The sequence below is a fragment of the Eimeria tenella genome, genomic scaffold (genome assembly GCF_000499545.2).
Source record: "Eimeria tenella Houghton genomic scaffold, Eth_scaff27, whole genome shotgun sequence".
In the NCBI taxonomy this organism is placed as follows: domain Eukaryota; phylum Apicomplexa; class Conoidasida; order Eucoccidiorida; family Eimeriidae; genus Eimeria; species Eimeria tenella.
In genome coordinates, this window is record NW_013542574.1 from 40,154 (window position 1) to 55,301 (window position 15,148).

At 47.9% G+C, this 15,148-nt stretch overlaps 3 protein-coding genes across 3 annotated transcripts in view; 1 reads left to right on the forward strand and 2 right to left on the reverse strand.

Annotated features, from left to right (window-relative positions):
- Nucleotides 1–685: 685 nt before the first annotated feature.
- ETH_00011900 (uncharacterized protein) lies at nt 686–3,204 on the forward strand (the record flags this gene model as incomplete). Its single annotated transcript, XM_013375334.1, has 8 exons — nt 686–790; nt 949–1,056; nt 1,164–1,303; nt 1,487–1,750; nt 1,896–2,010; nt 2,127–2,203; nt 2,321–2,379; nt 2,573–3,204. 8 exons carry the CDS (start codon nt 686–688, stop codon nt 3,202–3,204), a joined length of 1,500 nt encoding a protein of 499 aa, XP_013230788.1.
- An 886-nt stretch (nt 3,205–4,090) lies between these two features.
- ETH_00011905 (3',5'--cyclic-nucleotide phosphodiesterase, putative) lies at nt 4,091–10,084 on the reverse strand (the record flags this gene model as incomplete). The annotated part of the gene is made up of 16 exons (XM_013375335.1): nt 4,091–4,193; nt 4,508–4,551; nt 4,721–4,835; nt 4,938–5,201; nt 5,284–5,423; nt 5,587–5,694; nt 6,382–6,564; nt 6,697–6,750; nt 6,958–6,998; nt 7,166–7,292; nt 7,425–7,583; nt 7,779–7,880; nt 8,023–8,122; nt 8,280–9,039; nt 9,378–9,477; nt 9,695–10,084. The coding sequence occupies 16 exons, from the start codon at nt 10,082–10,084 to the stop codon at nt 4,091–4,093; spliced, it is 2,790 nt and encodes a 929-aa protein (XP_013230789.1).
- A 3,592-nt stretch (nt 10,085–13,676) lies between these two features.
- Nucleotides 13,677–15,148, reverse strand: part of ETH_00011910 (Jacob 6, related) — a gene marked incomplete at both ends in the record, with an annotated part of 5,718 nt that continues 4,246 nt past the window's right edge. The window contains 2 exons of the mRNA XM_013375336.1: nt 13,677–13,778; nt 13,948–15,126. Of these exons, the coding sequence (XP_013230790.1) occupies nt 13,677–13,778; nt 13,948–15,126 (1,281 nt within the window). The remainder of the gene's footprint in view (nt 13,779–13,947; nt 15,127–15,148) is intronic.

Consider the following 15,148-nt stretch of genomic DNA (forward strand, 5'->3'; position numbering starts at 1 on the left):
CTTCAGGGCTTCATGCGCTTTGGCAGTTTGTGAGCAGTTTGAGAGGTCCCATTCAGATGGACGATCAAGTGTTTTGCTGGATGCGGGAACCGCCCTTTTAGCCCGTGTTGCAGCCGACTGGGGATGCGAAGACGTGGTGCTTCGAAACTTTTTGGTGCAAATTGATGCACTGTATCAGAAGCAGCCATACCACAATGCTAAGCATGGAACACTGGTGAGCTCAACGTGTTTTCATTCTTTTCCGAATTATGAACCCCCTTTTGAGTTTTGGGAACCTTGCAACTAATTACTAGCTGATGACTTCAAATTTCGCATGCCCGTCTTAGTGAGCAAGCTTACTGTTATAGCATGCAACCGGGGAACACTACAGCGCAGTGCAGACATCCCTAAAATGTCTTATTGGTTGGCTGCATCTTTTATTCAGGTGGCGCACAGCATGAGTCTGCTGTGCAGAACTCTCGGAATCTTTAGGGAGTCAGTGCTCCAAAAAGCGGCTCCTGCGCCCTCCTGGGCACGCACTAAGAAGCAGCAGAATTTGAACTATTAGGCAGCGAGCTACCGAAATGAAGCTTGTGAAGAATTTGAGGGGATAGCATTCTATACTGACAATCTTTTGTCGAGCCACAACTGGTAGCTACAAATGCTGGTGACGCTTTGGGTGCGACTATGTTGCTGCGCTTTCAGAATGAACGCACTTGGTGTTGGCTCTTGTCTTGTGGCAGGATTATGCCACGACGTCGGCCATCCTGGCCGAAATAACAACTTTTTCGTGGCCGAAATGTCGCCACTGGTATGTGTGTAGTGTAGCGCAAAAGTAAAGAACGTAAGACACCGTGCCTTCACTGCAGCACGGCTTCACAGAGGGGCACTTGTTCGAGGGCAGTGCATGATGCTCCAAGACCAGCGTACTTCGTCCTGTTTTCCCAGAATTGCCATTTTTGTTCTTAGAGCATATTGTACAATGATGCCTCGGTACTCGAGAATTTTCACTCATCACTAACTTTTCGTGTTCTTGCTGACCCCAGCTGCAACCTGTTCGCCCTCTTGTCAGACGCAGTAAGTACTGCATGTGAAGCATTTTTGTGTAGCTTGAAAATATTCTTTGTAGGAGGTAACCACACGGGGCGTTGTTTGCATGGTCTTGTCTATCTTTTCGCTGCTAGGAGGTTCGAGAGGTGCGTTCTAAGATTATTGACTTAATATTAGCAACGGACATGAGGACACACTTCGAGTTTTTGAACCGCTTTCGCACGATCCGGGAATCTGACCAGTTTAGTTTCAGAAGGAACGACGACGATCGATGGTAAGGAGCACTGGAGCAAGGATGAGCATGCAGATGGGACATCCCACATGCGAGTTTGCGAATAAGCGACGATTTAGCGCCCAGAAGGTTTCATTGAAGATGCCCTTTTGTTTGCATATTTGAGATAATACTGCCCTAAACTTGGTTGAATTTTGGGACAGTCTTGGCTGCCAGTGCGCCCAGGCTTGCAGTGGAGTTGTGCATCCGAGCATCAGACATTGGGCACGGCGTTTTGGGATGGAAACAGCACTTTGAGTGGACAGCTAGAGCAACGACAGAGTTTTATCTCCAAGGAGATGAGGAGGCTCGCCTCGGGCGGACGATATCGCCTCTTTGCGACCGAGAAACGCATTCACAATTGGCGAAAAGCCAGGTTGGCTTCCTCCGCCACGTCGTACGGCCTCTTTTCGCGGAGCTGCAAGCCATTGATGACCAGAAGAAGCCAATGTGAGTGTGCTTTAGAATTTGCGACCACACCCCGAGCAAGAAAGGGTGTGGGCAAGCTAGGTTCCATGCGCATTTACGCTCGCCAGTTGTGCAGTGGGACCACCATCACCATCTGAAAGTCTCTGATTGCGATTGTTCTTTGCAGCGCTGAGATGCTTAAGAACCTAGATACAAACTGTGAACGGTGGGAAGAACTGGGGAAGGCTGAAGAACTTATCGTTTTTCCATACATCGTGCGTGAACTGGATGCTGGAATGAAGGTGCGGGCGTCACGGCTCCCACGTCACACCAGGGAGTGGATTTTGCAATGAATGCTTTTCAAGGCATTTGCGTCGTAGAATAAAGACACCGGCATACGCTGGGTACTATCTCTCAGGGTCTTCCTCATTATTTGGACATTTCCATACTTACAAGAGAAGACGGTCTGAAGAACCCTCGTCCATCATCTAAGAGGTCAGTTTGTCATTCTATTCATTCTCTTCGTAGGACTGCTGGAGAATGCAGCGCCGCTGGCACAGCATGGAAATCTTTAAGTGTTATGAAATGCAAGAGCTTGAATGTGTACTTCAGCTGCAAGTGCAAGTGCTACCGACTGAAAAAGAACAATTCAAGCCAGCAAGATGACGGAAGTATGTTGCATGTAGACGTATACTCTGGCCAGCTTACGAAGTAGCAGCCTTTCACATACAAGTGACAGTGAAGGTTCCTGAGCTGATATTCGCCTCAAGCACTGACTGCGCTGCTTCATGGCTTTTGAAGCACGTTTCTGGAAAGTAGAAGCCTGATTACATTTGCCGCTCTCAAATGCTTGTGCATATTCAGGTTCTCTTGGCGACAAGGCGCTGTCGCATGAACGTAGCGTTGTGAGCTTATCTGATCAAGCAGGAAGCGCTGAAGGCTCTGCTGAGAAGGAATCTCCGGGGACAAGTAGTAGTGGGAAGGAGCAAGCCAGCGAGGCTCCCGCTAAAGAAGCAGCCCCTTCAGCGGACCCATCGCAAAGCGCGCCGCATTTAAAAGACTCAGCACCCGAGGCTAAGCCAGTTGATGAAGCTGCACATCCAAAGAGTGGCACTGAAGGCGAAGTTGAAAAGATTGGTAGTCAAGGCAATGCACTTGGTAAAGCCGTTCCAGGTGCTTCTGTGGAGGCTTCCGGAGTGCCGTATGGCGGCAGCCATGACGGAACACAGAAGCACAGTCCAACTGACAACTCTGCCCACGACGAAAATATAGTGGCCGATCGTGCTGCAAGCCTCGCACAGGCAGCTACGAAGCCTTCAGATAAGACAAGCCAGCTTCCGGCCGAAGCAGGGGAGCCACATGTGGGCTTTGCGTTGCCGCCTGCTGCCGAAGACCCGAGCGCAGCAAATGCAACTCCCCACAAGCGTGCCTGGAGCATTGAATCTAATGACGACAGTCCGGTGCCGGGGATAGACCAGACATTCTTCTGGAGCTGAGACGTAGCTTTTATGCAGGGTAAGCAGAAAGATTAAGCGATGTGACCTTCGGACCAGAGCGTACAAAATTTAGCACAATCTGCAGCTCATCGAATTTCACGATGTCAGCCACCAGGCGAAGGATAGCTAAAGGTGCGGGAGCACATGCTCCTGTTTGTTTGGGAGAAGCTTCTGACAGTTAGTTAGCAACGGAAGACCCTATTTACCCAGGAGTGCGAAAGGCCACTCCTCATCAATTATTGTCTTTTTTACAAAAATGTGTGCCTGAGCCTTGCGCCCAACTCTCAGGCCCCTAGCAGCCAGGCAACTTGCAACAGCAGTTTGTTCACATTTGAGAAGTCACCATGAGGCTTCTGCACTGTGAACAATGTTACCTACACTGGTAGTTCCCGTGGAAAAACTACCATGAGCGGCCTGAGTACCTGTTAGATGCTCTACATGCCTGTCTTAGTAGTTCGCTGTAGTCTGCCTGCAGAGGATAGAATGGCGACTCACTTGATCATTATGCAAAATGGACGACATGCAATCAGGACCGAGTGATGATGTGCATTAAGCTTTTGCAGGTTCAGTTTGATGCTGAGGGGAATCTGCCGCATCATGCACCCCATAGTCCTTTAGAATGTGTGGGCATACTGTCTAGTGGCCTAAGACACTTCGCGTACGACTATTCTTCACGTATATGCCAAAAAAGGTGGACGTTTGGTCGAAATGGAGATATCAACAAATTCTCGTGCCCTGCAGACAGGTTTGTTGTCTGTTGAGCAATTTAGATGAGAGGCCTCCTGCAGTCAGAGCTATTAAAAAGCGAACAGCACTGACGGTGCAAAATAGTGTTGGCCTGTAGATTTTGCACTGGCATTATGGAAGCGCACTACACTGCGTCACATCAAGCATCGTGTTTTTCTTGCTCCACGTGCTCATTGATTCGAACTTTTCTCCCAACATTCTTGCATGCCGCATTTCCAGACTCACAACACGGGCACCTGCACCTGTCCACAAACACAGCAGCGAGGTCTAGAACGTGATTAACAGGAATACAAGTCTCAGTAATAACGCAGAACGAACTTATACATTCGGGGAAGAGCTTTGCAGTCTAAGTGACTGCGCCACGATCCTCTACGCCAGAATCAAATCAAAAAGGAACATACACATAAGCGAAGGAGAAATTTGCAGATATAAATGTTGTGATGAAAGATGTGGCCAAAATTCGGATTAGGCAGACTTTCTCGAATATGCATATGGCCTTGGGGTAGCATGTTCGAAGCTACCATTCGCACCAAAGTGTAGCCAAGCAGCAGCATACCTTGTTTCAGTTATGAGGCTGACGTCTATAACGTGGTCTTTTCCCTGCAAGCGTGCCATCAGTATTACATACAGCGAGGAGGAAGCGTGAAGACAATCAAGCCATTAGAGAAGCGCGGGACATTGCACTTTCCCAGCGATAAGAGAGACAAAAACTCCCCCTTTACACTTGGCGCTCTTGTTGCAACTATGTAGAGGCGTGAGCAGGCCATACCTTAAGCCGATCCTCGCAAGCCATTACAACTGGCGAGAACGTCACATCGACCCCGATGTCTTGCAGCTGTTGCCACCTACTGATATTCGCATCTATTGTGTTGACAGCTTCTTGGCTGAGGTTGATAGGCACACAGCAGCATACTCGATTTCCTGAGAAAGTTTTTCTCCTGACGTGCAATAAAACCCAGTGCTTCAGAGTGATGTATTAGCCTTACAATGCGCCTTTCATGCTATCTACGCTGTGGAGCTCGACGAAAAGCGGCTTAACGAGGTGTTCCAGGAATCCAACTTGATTTCGGGCCATAGAGCTGTGCAAGTCTCTATCGCACAAAGGTGAAATGCCTCTTCCGTGTCTTGCCTCTTCATCTCCTTGAAGATAAAATTCAGCAGTTACTCGACTACTCCACTCGAAATGTTGGTCCCATGACAGAATGCTATGCCCAATATCAGCGGCGCGCATACACATCTCCATGATAAGCCTGAGACAAGCCGATTGCATGCACGATACGTATCAAGTTGCCACCCTTGGAAGCTATGGGAGAAGTTTCTAAGAAAGCTTACCAAGTGTCATCTCTTTGTTTTCTATGATCAAAATGCGGATTTTGCCTTGCTGCTCTCAGTCGGTTTATTGCACCGAAGTGGCTTTTCATGTCTGTGGCCAGAATAAGAGATATCATGTTAGACCTCACTTCCAAAATCTCCTGAAAGGAAAATGAGCCAGGATGAGAGAAATTGATCGACAACACTGTCTTGGTCTTCCTGCAGACGAGCTGATGCCAATCTCAACCTTAGAAGGCCCCTCAAGGGAAAAACACAAACATATTGGCATAGTTGGCCAGAGGAGAACTTAGCAGGCCCGCCTACGTCTTTCGCTAAGGACGCAAAGATGTTGCAAGAGGTGTGAGACAGCACTTTAAAGGTCAGTGCAGCGTGGAAGTTCTCAAGGACAGAACGGTCGTTGTATAGAATTGCCTGTACATTGATACACAGTTTTCGCAAGCGGAGAGCCCTAAATTACATTGAGCAGCCTATTATGCGCAAAGAGGGTGAGGGGCGAATTTCGCTAGCTAATAATTCGCTGTGTCATCAATGTAGCGTTCTCTTTAGATGAGATTACACGTACTAATGGTGTTGAAGCAGCACAAAAAAATGCATTATTGCGTCCTGGGTGTCCCACGTCATGGCACAAAGCTGCTACAAGGACCGCACCAGCTCCCAGTGAATTAACCCTGTGGCGCGATGGGTTGCGTGCACAAATATGGATATGTGCACACGGAAAAATTTTGGCTAATTAAGGCGAAGCAGGGGCCAGTGTACTGTGGCTTCAGTCTACGTATGCGAGACTTTGATGTGGTTGGCCTCAGAGATACCTAAATAGTGGCTAGGTATGCCGCGTACTGAGTGTTGAGCCTCGTGTAACGGCAGAATATTCCCATCAAGTGTGCTACCTGCAGCGACCACACTCAACAGCGCAGCTGCCACAGCAGTTGCGGACGTAGCCAGGTAAATGCTGCATGAAGCAATAATAGCCACTGCAGCACTTTATAGAACAGCAGCATTTTTAAAGCAGCAGCAGATTCTACTTCACTTGCTCATTCTTTGATGATGGTTTGACTAAGAAACATCCTATGGTTTTTAAACCGTATAACGGAGGCATACCATTGCTCCGTGGATGGAATTGTGGTAAGGGAGATCGTTGTACAAGCTTTCGATCTCGATAAGAAATGTACGAAGTACAGAGTCCTCGCATCCCCAATCGGCAGCATAATGCCACAGCAACGAATATCCGCACTCAAAGAAGGCCGAACTATTTTGATCTTTCTCTTTTACCTTCCGGTTAAACTGAGAAATGTAGCAGACACTCAGCAAATGCCTCAGTTGTGTAGCTGAATACGTTACGTTTTCGTACAATGCCTTTTTACTGTCAAGAAACCGTGGAATGCCCCTCAAATGGATGGCACTAGAAACACTTACACCTAACTGGTTGAAGGTTATGTCGACGCCTACACGAGAAGCGATCTCGGTCGTCTGCAGGGAGTCCGGCATGAAAGAAGGAGCGCCTCACAGCACAGATCTGCTTGGTTTTCTTACGAGTGAGGTCAAGAAAGGCTAAGCTATTTAGCATGCTAAACTATTTTGGCGTCTAATGAATCTGATGCAGGGCTGCGAAAGGAAGATCAATGGCTGCATTTCATTTAATGCGTTGTAGGCATGTATTCTGACTACTCAGCTTACGAATAATGGGAGTAGAACACCTGCAGGGCAAACTGGAAGACCTGAAGAGACAAAAGTATGCAGAGAACACACGCTCAGGTGTGCTCCTTTCTCGCCGCAAAAGCTGGTCAGAGGCAGTCTACAACTGCCGCGCTTGCATTTACAAGTGCGTGGCTAAATATAGCAGCTGAGTAATACGGAGATACTCTTGAGAGGGGTTTGAACGGACTGTTCATCCGTTGTCCTGCAACTGAATCTCCCGCCCGGGCAGATTGCACTCCGGAGACTCTCCGATCAACGGCAGCCAACAGGCCCTTTCCAGTCTTTTTTTCCACGTTAAAAGCCTTGATGAATGTCTGAGATCCACGCAAGACGAGAGGTCAAGCGCTTTGTTAAGATTATATATGTAGTTCAGTACGTAGCGGCAGAGTGTGCAGTGACTTTTGCAGTTGTTTCATGTGTCCAAAGCGCTCTGTTAGGTCATTTACCTTTTCTCGAAGTTCTTCCTTGAGTTCTGTTTGGTAGAGGTCCTTGCTTTTCGACATGATATCCAGGCACGCCTTTATATTATTCACAGCGTCTTTTATCTGGGATGAAATGTTAGTTCCTCCTGGAGCAGTCTTCGCGCTCATCAAAGCTACCTCTGCCTGTAAATTTAAGCCACCATAGAAGCAGCTTCTGGTGTACTGTGGATGGTATATTGCTTCGGATAGACTTAATGTCGAGTGGGGAACCAAACATTGGCATACGCTTGAATGCCTAATATTTAGCACGATTTATTTAGGAGTCCATAATGCAAACGAGAAGTGGTTGCTCTGCGGAAAATTCTCAAAAGTTCTCACCTGCTTGCAGTGACGTTGGAGCGCAGACACCCCACTGCGCATGTTATCATCTCTTGGCTTGTCACGTTCAGCCTCCAGGAGCTTCATGCGCCTCTTCATCATCTGCACGCATTCCCAGAAAGAGACAGCGACATTAATACTGATCCTAGTTATTCACAGTATTTCTCAGTTGCCATTTCCCATATAGAACCAGAAAAACATCTGTCAAGTGAAGGCATGTTTCACTTATCTTTATTCAGCTTACAATCCAAGAATAGAATAGGCCTCGACGCTTTGATTCACTTGCATATGATCCAGCAGTGGAAGAGATCAACATGATTAGCCCATGCAACATGCGGAGTAACCTGCAGAAGTATCCAACCAAGAGTATTCTGCCTGGGAACGTTGACGTAATCTCAAGGCACCCTCCACGAGGCGAGGCAGACTGCACTGACATGCGGCATACATCAGTCCAAGGGCGACAGGGAAGGGAACCTCAGTAAACCAAAGCTAAAAGCTCACTCTGGATATAAGAGTGCATGGCAGTAGCGCTGCCCTATAAAAACGGGGAGGCAATACAGGAGCAAAACAGCCAGCTGGACCCAAGCCGCTATGCGGACGCGCGTCGGCAAGACTACGCTCACAGAGACCATGAAAAGGTACATAAAGAACTGCAACCAGGCGTCGAGAATCAGCTCCATAGACAGGATGAAGACTGCCAAATTGACGTTGTGAGTGCATATCCCTTGGCCTGCAGGCTCTTCACTCAAACTCCTCACGGACAGCTTCATCGAGCTGGGATCATATTGATGGCTGGGATATATCTTCAGTTTCTCATTTGTTACAAATATAACCACAGCTGCAGCTTCCACAGCTAGTATTGTGTACAGCCAGTATTCCAGTCTTCGTCTAATCCATGGAATGGCTGGCGCCAAAACTGAGCATGTCGCCAAAAAAATCAAGGTAGCGTATATTCCGTGAAGCCCCAATATGAAACTTTCCGGGACGAATGTCCAGTGCCCGAACGCCCCACAAGCAAGGATAGCATAAACGCATGTTGTGGCCAGTATCTTGAAGCAGAAGAGACAAATGCTTCGCCACTCCATGAGGCGCCTGCTGTTGTATACAAACTCATTTTCGGTCTCTTCGTCTTTAAAACGCAAGGGAAGGAGGCTAATATTGGCTCTCTGCTGCCTCTTTAGCTCAGAAATTTCCCCTGCCTCGCTGCCTGCCCCTGTCGAATAAAAACTGCATTGCGTAGCCGCAGAACGGCCCATGTCAACTGCAGACAACAGAATGCATTAGCCAGAAGCCGGCCCCACCAAGGTTTCCCTGAATCCCTGTTGCAGGAAGCGACATGAGAGCCCCACTGAGCAAGCTCAATACAGAACATCTACTCAAATAAAGTGCTGCAATTCAGACAAAGTGCACCAGAAGTACAAATGCTCTGCATTTCTTGAAGTTTATCGTGTAAAGAGTCAAATCAAAATGCCCGGTAGCATCCACAAAATAAGTTATATTCAAGAACACGGTGCTCATATACAACAAAAATCCAAGCAGATCTTGCCAGTCTAGTAACTTCCTTGTCTCTGTCTGTATACTTCTGTGAATCTTGCCCACCTTTTGTGCGTGCAGTGCCTTTCGTGGACACATTTGTGATAGCTCCTTCGCCGTAGCGTACATAAACCGACTCCGCGTACCACATCTGGTCGAACCAATTCTTCAGGACAAACGAATCCACATGGCCAGCAACTTCTGTCGTGTGTGCTAGTGTAATCAATCTGGTGAGTACCTACATTCTACGCCAACTCTATAGGACGCAATGCGAGCGGCAGTGGGCACCTGCATTTACTTCCCAACTCCAGTGATAACGGTTGCCGTGCCACACTACCGAGAAGTTAACACGAATTTATGTTACGCAGGTTTGGGCGGCATACCGCGATTGATTCGACGCACGGAAGGCGCATATATAGGGGCTTTTTCGGCAAAGAAGTGCCGCTTTCTTGCCGCGACGTTGTTTGCCTGCCGCTCTGTGTGCCTTTCTTTTGAGTTTGCTCAGCGGAAGAAAGATGTGAGCCATTTCGTCTGTTGCTTGTCGAGTTGCGCTGTGAAGGAGTATGGTAATTTTCTGGGTTGTTACTTTCTCTTGGAGTCGCGGAATGGGCGAGTTCAAGCACGACAGCTGAGTGACGACCCGCGGGCATCTCTGCATCTTCGTAGTCAGCGGTTCCCGCGGACAACTCTACATCTTCACAGTTAGCAACGCTTCCGGAATCGAGATCTGACGAACTTATCGATGTTGGCTCGTTCGCCCTTGGAGCCTCCATGGCTCCAGCAGGGGACCTTTCCCCAGTGACGATCGGGTTGTCGGCTACTCTACACGTCGTGGTAACTCCCTGAACCCATCGACAGAAATGGGCGGGCCTCGACGATGAGTTAATGAATAGAATAAAATCCAAAAAAACCTCCTCAACAGCCCGTGAGTGGGAAATTTTGCCCTACTTGAAGCGCCGAACTGGGACTGCGCTCATCCCTCGAATAGGTTGCCTACATAGTGCTGCTTGTCCACCTGACGTGTTCACAGCCTTGCCAGCGGTGACTCCGCAAGGTAAAGACTTGGCTGAGATTACGGAACAATTTCAAGGAGGCCTTTGTTGACTCGAATGCTCGGCCACACTATGAATTATGAAATTGTTGGTTCGAGCCTCCACCAGTCAAGCGGGAAAGGCTTGCCGCAACGCATAGGGCATTGTCTCAGAAATCTGATACGAGTGCTGAATCACAAGGCTTCCTTTGTTTCAGCTCATAAGCTGTCAACGGTGCCGCCAGCAGCTAAGGTGATTCCCACTAAATCCAAAGATATTTCCGCTTAAGGAGCCGGTCCCCGGCACCTTCAATGTAGTTTTTTATTCATATACCACCAAATAAGCTCTTGATTTGCGAGGGTATACAAAACATCAATTTCTATTTCGATCCTGATGGAAACCAGCGGTCCCCCGATCGCTGTTCTGGGTGGTCTTGCCTGCCATGGCGGCCGCGCTCTTCTGCGTAAAACAGCTAACGGCCAAAGCAGCTCAGCGCAAACGCCACTTCTTTGAAATTTGTTATGAGGTTTTCTGGAATATAAGATAAATGTTTCACTCAGCTGGGCATTGTTCCTGCTCGAAATTCAACAAGACCGGGAAAGTGCAATTTTACTTACCATCCACGCATCTTCCAGGTGTTTTGTAGTTCACCACAGAAGGAAAGCGCTTGCGCTAGATTTCTACATACTAAATAAAGTATTCTGGCCTTGCTCGCGACTTCTTTCTGCAGTTCATTTTTGAAGAAGGACACTCAGGGCCTGCTGGGTACCCCGACGGCTGCGGATCTTATGTTTTCACCGTCGTGAAGCGGGAGAACTTTATACATATCACTGTTGCGTGAACATAGGAGAAATATGCTGAGCGGATGGACTAATTTTAGAGCGCGAGGCGTGAGCCACTGGTGTTGCTTCTAGTGCCCCCCTAGTGTTGAGCTGATGTGCCACCAGGCACATCATCCTTCATCACACTTCATGGTTCATCAAGGAGCTTCACATATCTATGTTTTCCTTTGAAGAAATCGCATCTTCTTGAAACGGCTACTGGTGGGGACTGGTAACCATTAAATAACTTGGTGAAGGCGACAAGGGTAGCAGCAGTTCGGACTTCATATGGAGCATGCCCAACGTTAACCAATCAATCAATCCTCTTTCTCATTAATGAACAGCACATTGGGCATATCGTAAGCGGCTGTCGTAGATTTGGTCATTTGACTAATTGCCATTCTGGATCTCTCCATTCAGCGAAAAAATTCCTGGTCTACGTTTCACATGCCTTTTCTGTTCGTAAGCTACCGTGCTCAGTTACCAAGTGTCAGTGGGCTGACTATATACTTCCATGAATACTTCACATTAGCAATACGGCTGCCTTGTAGCCACTGACACGCAAAGAATGCACAAGAACGGCTATCCGGTCGAGCGGAGCCTGCTTTTTCATCGCTAGTGGCTTGAGATTCCGCATCATACTAGGCATTCCATTAAATAGGATGCATTCTGTTGCTTTAGAGTGTTTACTACTCGAAAGACTGCAATCCTGGCGTGGAGCAGGTATTCTGGGTAGCCGACGATGTAGATATCCTCAGGGGTCAATAACTCTGAAGTTCTAACATTTTCCGTTCAACGTATGCATATTAGATATGAAAAATATGCATAATTGCCTTCTAGAAAGAGCCACAACGCAGTAAACTTTAAATGCGAGATATCCTTTCAAACAAGACGCCGGGAGTAAAAGGCACTCACTTCTGATCTGTTCACGACGCCAATCTAGCATGTGCTGAGAGAAAAAGTACTTACTTCTAATGATTTCATGACCCAGAACTAATAATGCCACCTCAGTAGCCACCTCAGTAACTTGAGAGCATAGATTTGTGCACGCAAGCCTGCAGTTGTCACAGATAACCATTGTGCTTTTGTGTAGATTTTGTGGTTATCGTTCTTGGTTTATGTAGATTTTGTGGTCGTCGGTCTCGGGCAACCATTCGGCAGCCACTAGTATCTAACACGACTCCACGCTTCTGCACAACACAGTGCTACAAAGTGTCCGCGAAATCCCGTAGCGTTCCCTGATGAGCATCGTGCACTACGAGATGAAACACAGACTGCGTTTATTGCAACAGCTAGATAACTTCCTGCTTGGCATAGTTAGTTGGCCCCCATGGCAATTGAAATTTTGGGAATCATAGCCACCGCTCAGTAAGTGCAGTGAAGCCGCTTCAGCATTTAGCACTAGCATCTTGCCTCAGTGGCATCTCCCGTATGACGTCAGCGTGCCTCGAGATTTAGGCATCTTTCAAAACAGTATACATGATATATGCGATAATATAGTAAGCCTTTTGAATGCTGCGTACCTAAAAGTTTATCTCTTTCAATTTCTTTTATGAGTTTCTGGGGACGCGCTACAATGCTTTAACAAAAATGTAGGCCAAACAGCCGTTGCAGGCCACTTCTGACTACTTGTTGTTGCATTGTGTGAGTTTTTCGTTGCTGTAGTGGCGAGGTGACGGAAAACTGCCAAAGAAGTGCCCGTGCTACATGTGAATCCTGTTTGCTGCCGGATTTCCCGCCTTTCTGAGCAAGAAACCCGTAGAACTGTTCCCTGTGTGTGGAGGCGAGCAAACTGTAGAGTGTAAATGCCATGTAAAAGCTGGTGTTTCCTTTGTGAAAGGTCAGACCTGAGGTGCATATAAGGTGCATAAGTGGAAGAAGCAGATGAGAGACTTGACAATATGACACAGGCCTTTCAACCGCTGGCTTTAAACAATTCTACGTACCAACATCGCATTCACTTGAAGGAGGCTGCAGTAAACGGTTTTGTTCTTGAGTTCCCATCAAAATTCACAGATAAAATGTATGTGAGGCATGCCAGCAGTGGCCCTTTTGTGAGGATTGGGAGTTTCAATGCAGAACAAACCCTATGTTAAGAGCAACAAGCATATAACCAAACAAGGGCCTATGTATGCCTGATTCATTCTGCTTTGACTGGAGCCTCTAGTGTAAATCATCGAGTGAGCTTCTAGCAGCAGACTGCTTTCAATTTGCCAATTGGGAGAGCTGATAAACCAAAGGCTGGTCTGCAGTGCCAGCTTCGAAAGTAGAAATTTTGGCTTTGCATTGATGAGCGCCTTCACAGAAATCCCAAATGGCGATGCAACGCTCTGCTGACGAGCGGTGACCTCTTGTCAGCCGACCTCGACTAATCCTATAATGTAGCGTGGTTTACAGCCACTCCTTGGCGTGTGTATTTAGCTAGCGTATGGAATGGACCGGGACAAACATGCACTTTGACGCGACCGGCTTGGTGTTGTCGGATGCCCAGCACTGGGAACGAATTTTCGCATTCAGCCCCTCTTGGCCTTTCCACTCGGCTTCTTTTCACTTGGAGGGACTGCGATGTCGAGTTCTCTATGCTGTATGCATTGTCCGTTCTCATAAAAGTATCCCTACAGGCATCAGAACAAACAAAAATTCCCTGGCCTAAGGAGCTGGTAAAGATGTCTGAACTGCTTCTTTGAGTGCACGCAAGAGCGAACGCTTGCACGAATACGTCGTACTGCACCATTTAGACAAAATGGGAAGCGAATGGACTGGCAGAGTCTGTGGTAGACTTACTGCGAGACAAGTGAACGTAGGAGCTACAAACATGTAGCAGCCACCTTCTTTGTTTTCAGTAAATCCTACGGGGCATTGCACAAGAGGCTTCCGTTTTTCTTGCCGGTAGCACATGTCAGGTTCTCGGATTTTGAGAGGAGATATGAGTGGTTTCTTTTTCTCCTTTAAATCATGTGTGTAGACCTGCGGCCCCGCTTGAGTTGGAAGACCCAGTAGTCCTGTAGTTGGATCCAAGGGGCTGATTTCCTGGATCTGGACACCTTTCTTCAAGGCTGCCTTCTCTGCTGCGTGTTGTGCGGCCGCCTCCATTTTCAGCTGATGAACAGGGTCATGAATGTACCTCCATTGGTTGACGCCCATGATAAAATATGCGTAAGGTAGCTTTGTAAAACCTAGTCGCCGAGGAAAGTGGCCTCCTCTGCTGCCTTCAACAACAGGCTCCGCTGGTCCATGCAAAACTTCAGGATTTACATCTCCTGATGCAATGGGCTTCAAATTGTGATATGCGGTTCGCCGTACCAATTCTTTGATGGGCGTATCTTCTGCTGAGTTTTTTGTCAACCAGTGCGAATTACCTTCGGATTCAAGTGAGGGCAACGGTGCATTCAAACGTTCAGCAGTCTGGTGGAGCAGCTTCAGTTCCAGAGAGCCATCAACATTTTCCGCTGTAGTTAACTTGCCCTGGGCGCCCGTCACAGGGGAATGCTGCGGTGACACCGCCCTGACATGACCAGAGTCCGGCATGGGTGCAGCAGTCATTTGGGCTGGCTTGAAGCTCGTGCCTCTCTCTCCAGTCTCATTAATTCTTCCAGCTGAGTAGCTCAGTGGCTCATTTGATGAATATCCCGCATGGAATAAGATCGAGTATGCATTCTGCTTACTTTCACTCATGCTAAGCTCTGGAGACACCTGGCTACGTTCTGCTTCATCATCGCTATTACCCTGTCCGGTTTCTATTTTCGAAACATCAGAGGCCAAAGCAGAATTCTTTGTTCTTCTCCTCAGGAGCAAATCAAGTCTTCGACTCCTCATGCCTTCTGTCATCGTTACGACGTCAACCGCATTGCTCGTGGCATGTTGACTTTGCAGCTCTCCAGCACCCTCGACGCCACGTGCGGTGTCTCCTGTTTTCTGAGCCTCCAGCGGTGGCCGCCTTGTACGACTTTGCGTGGTGGAGTCCTCTCGAGTTGGAACATGACGC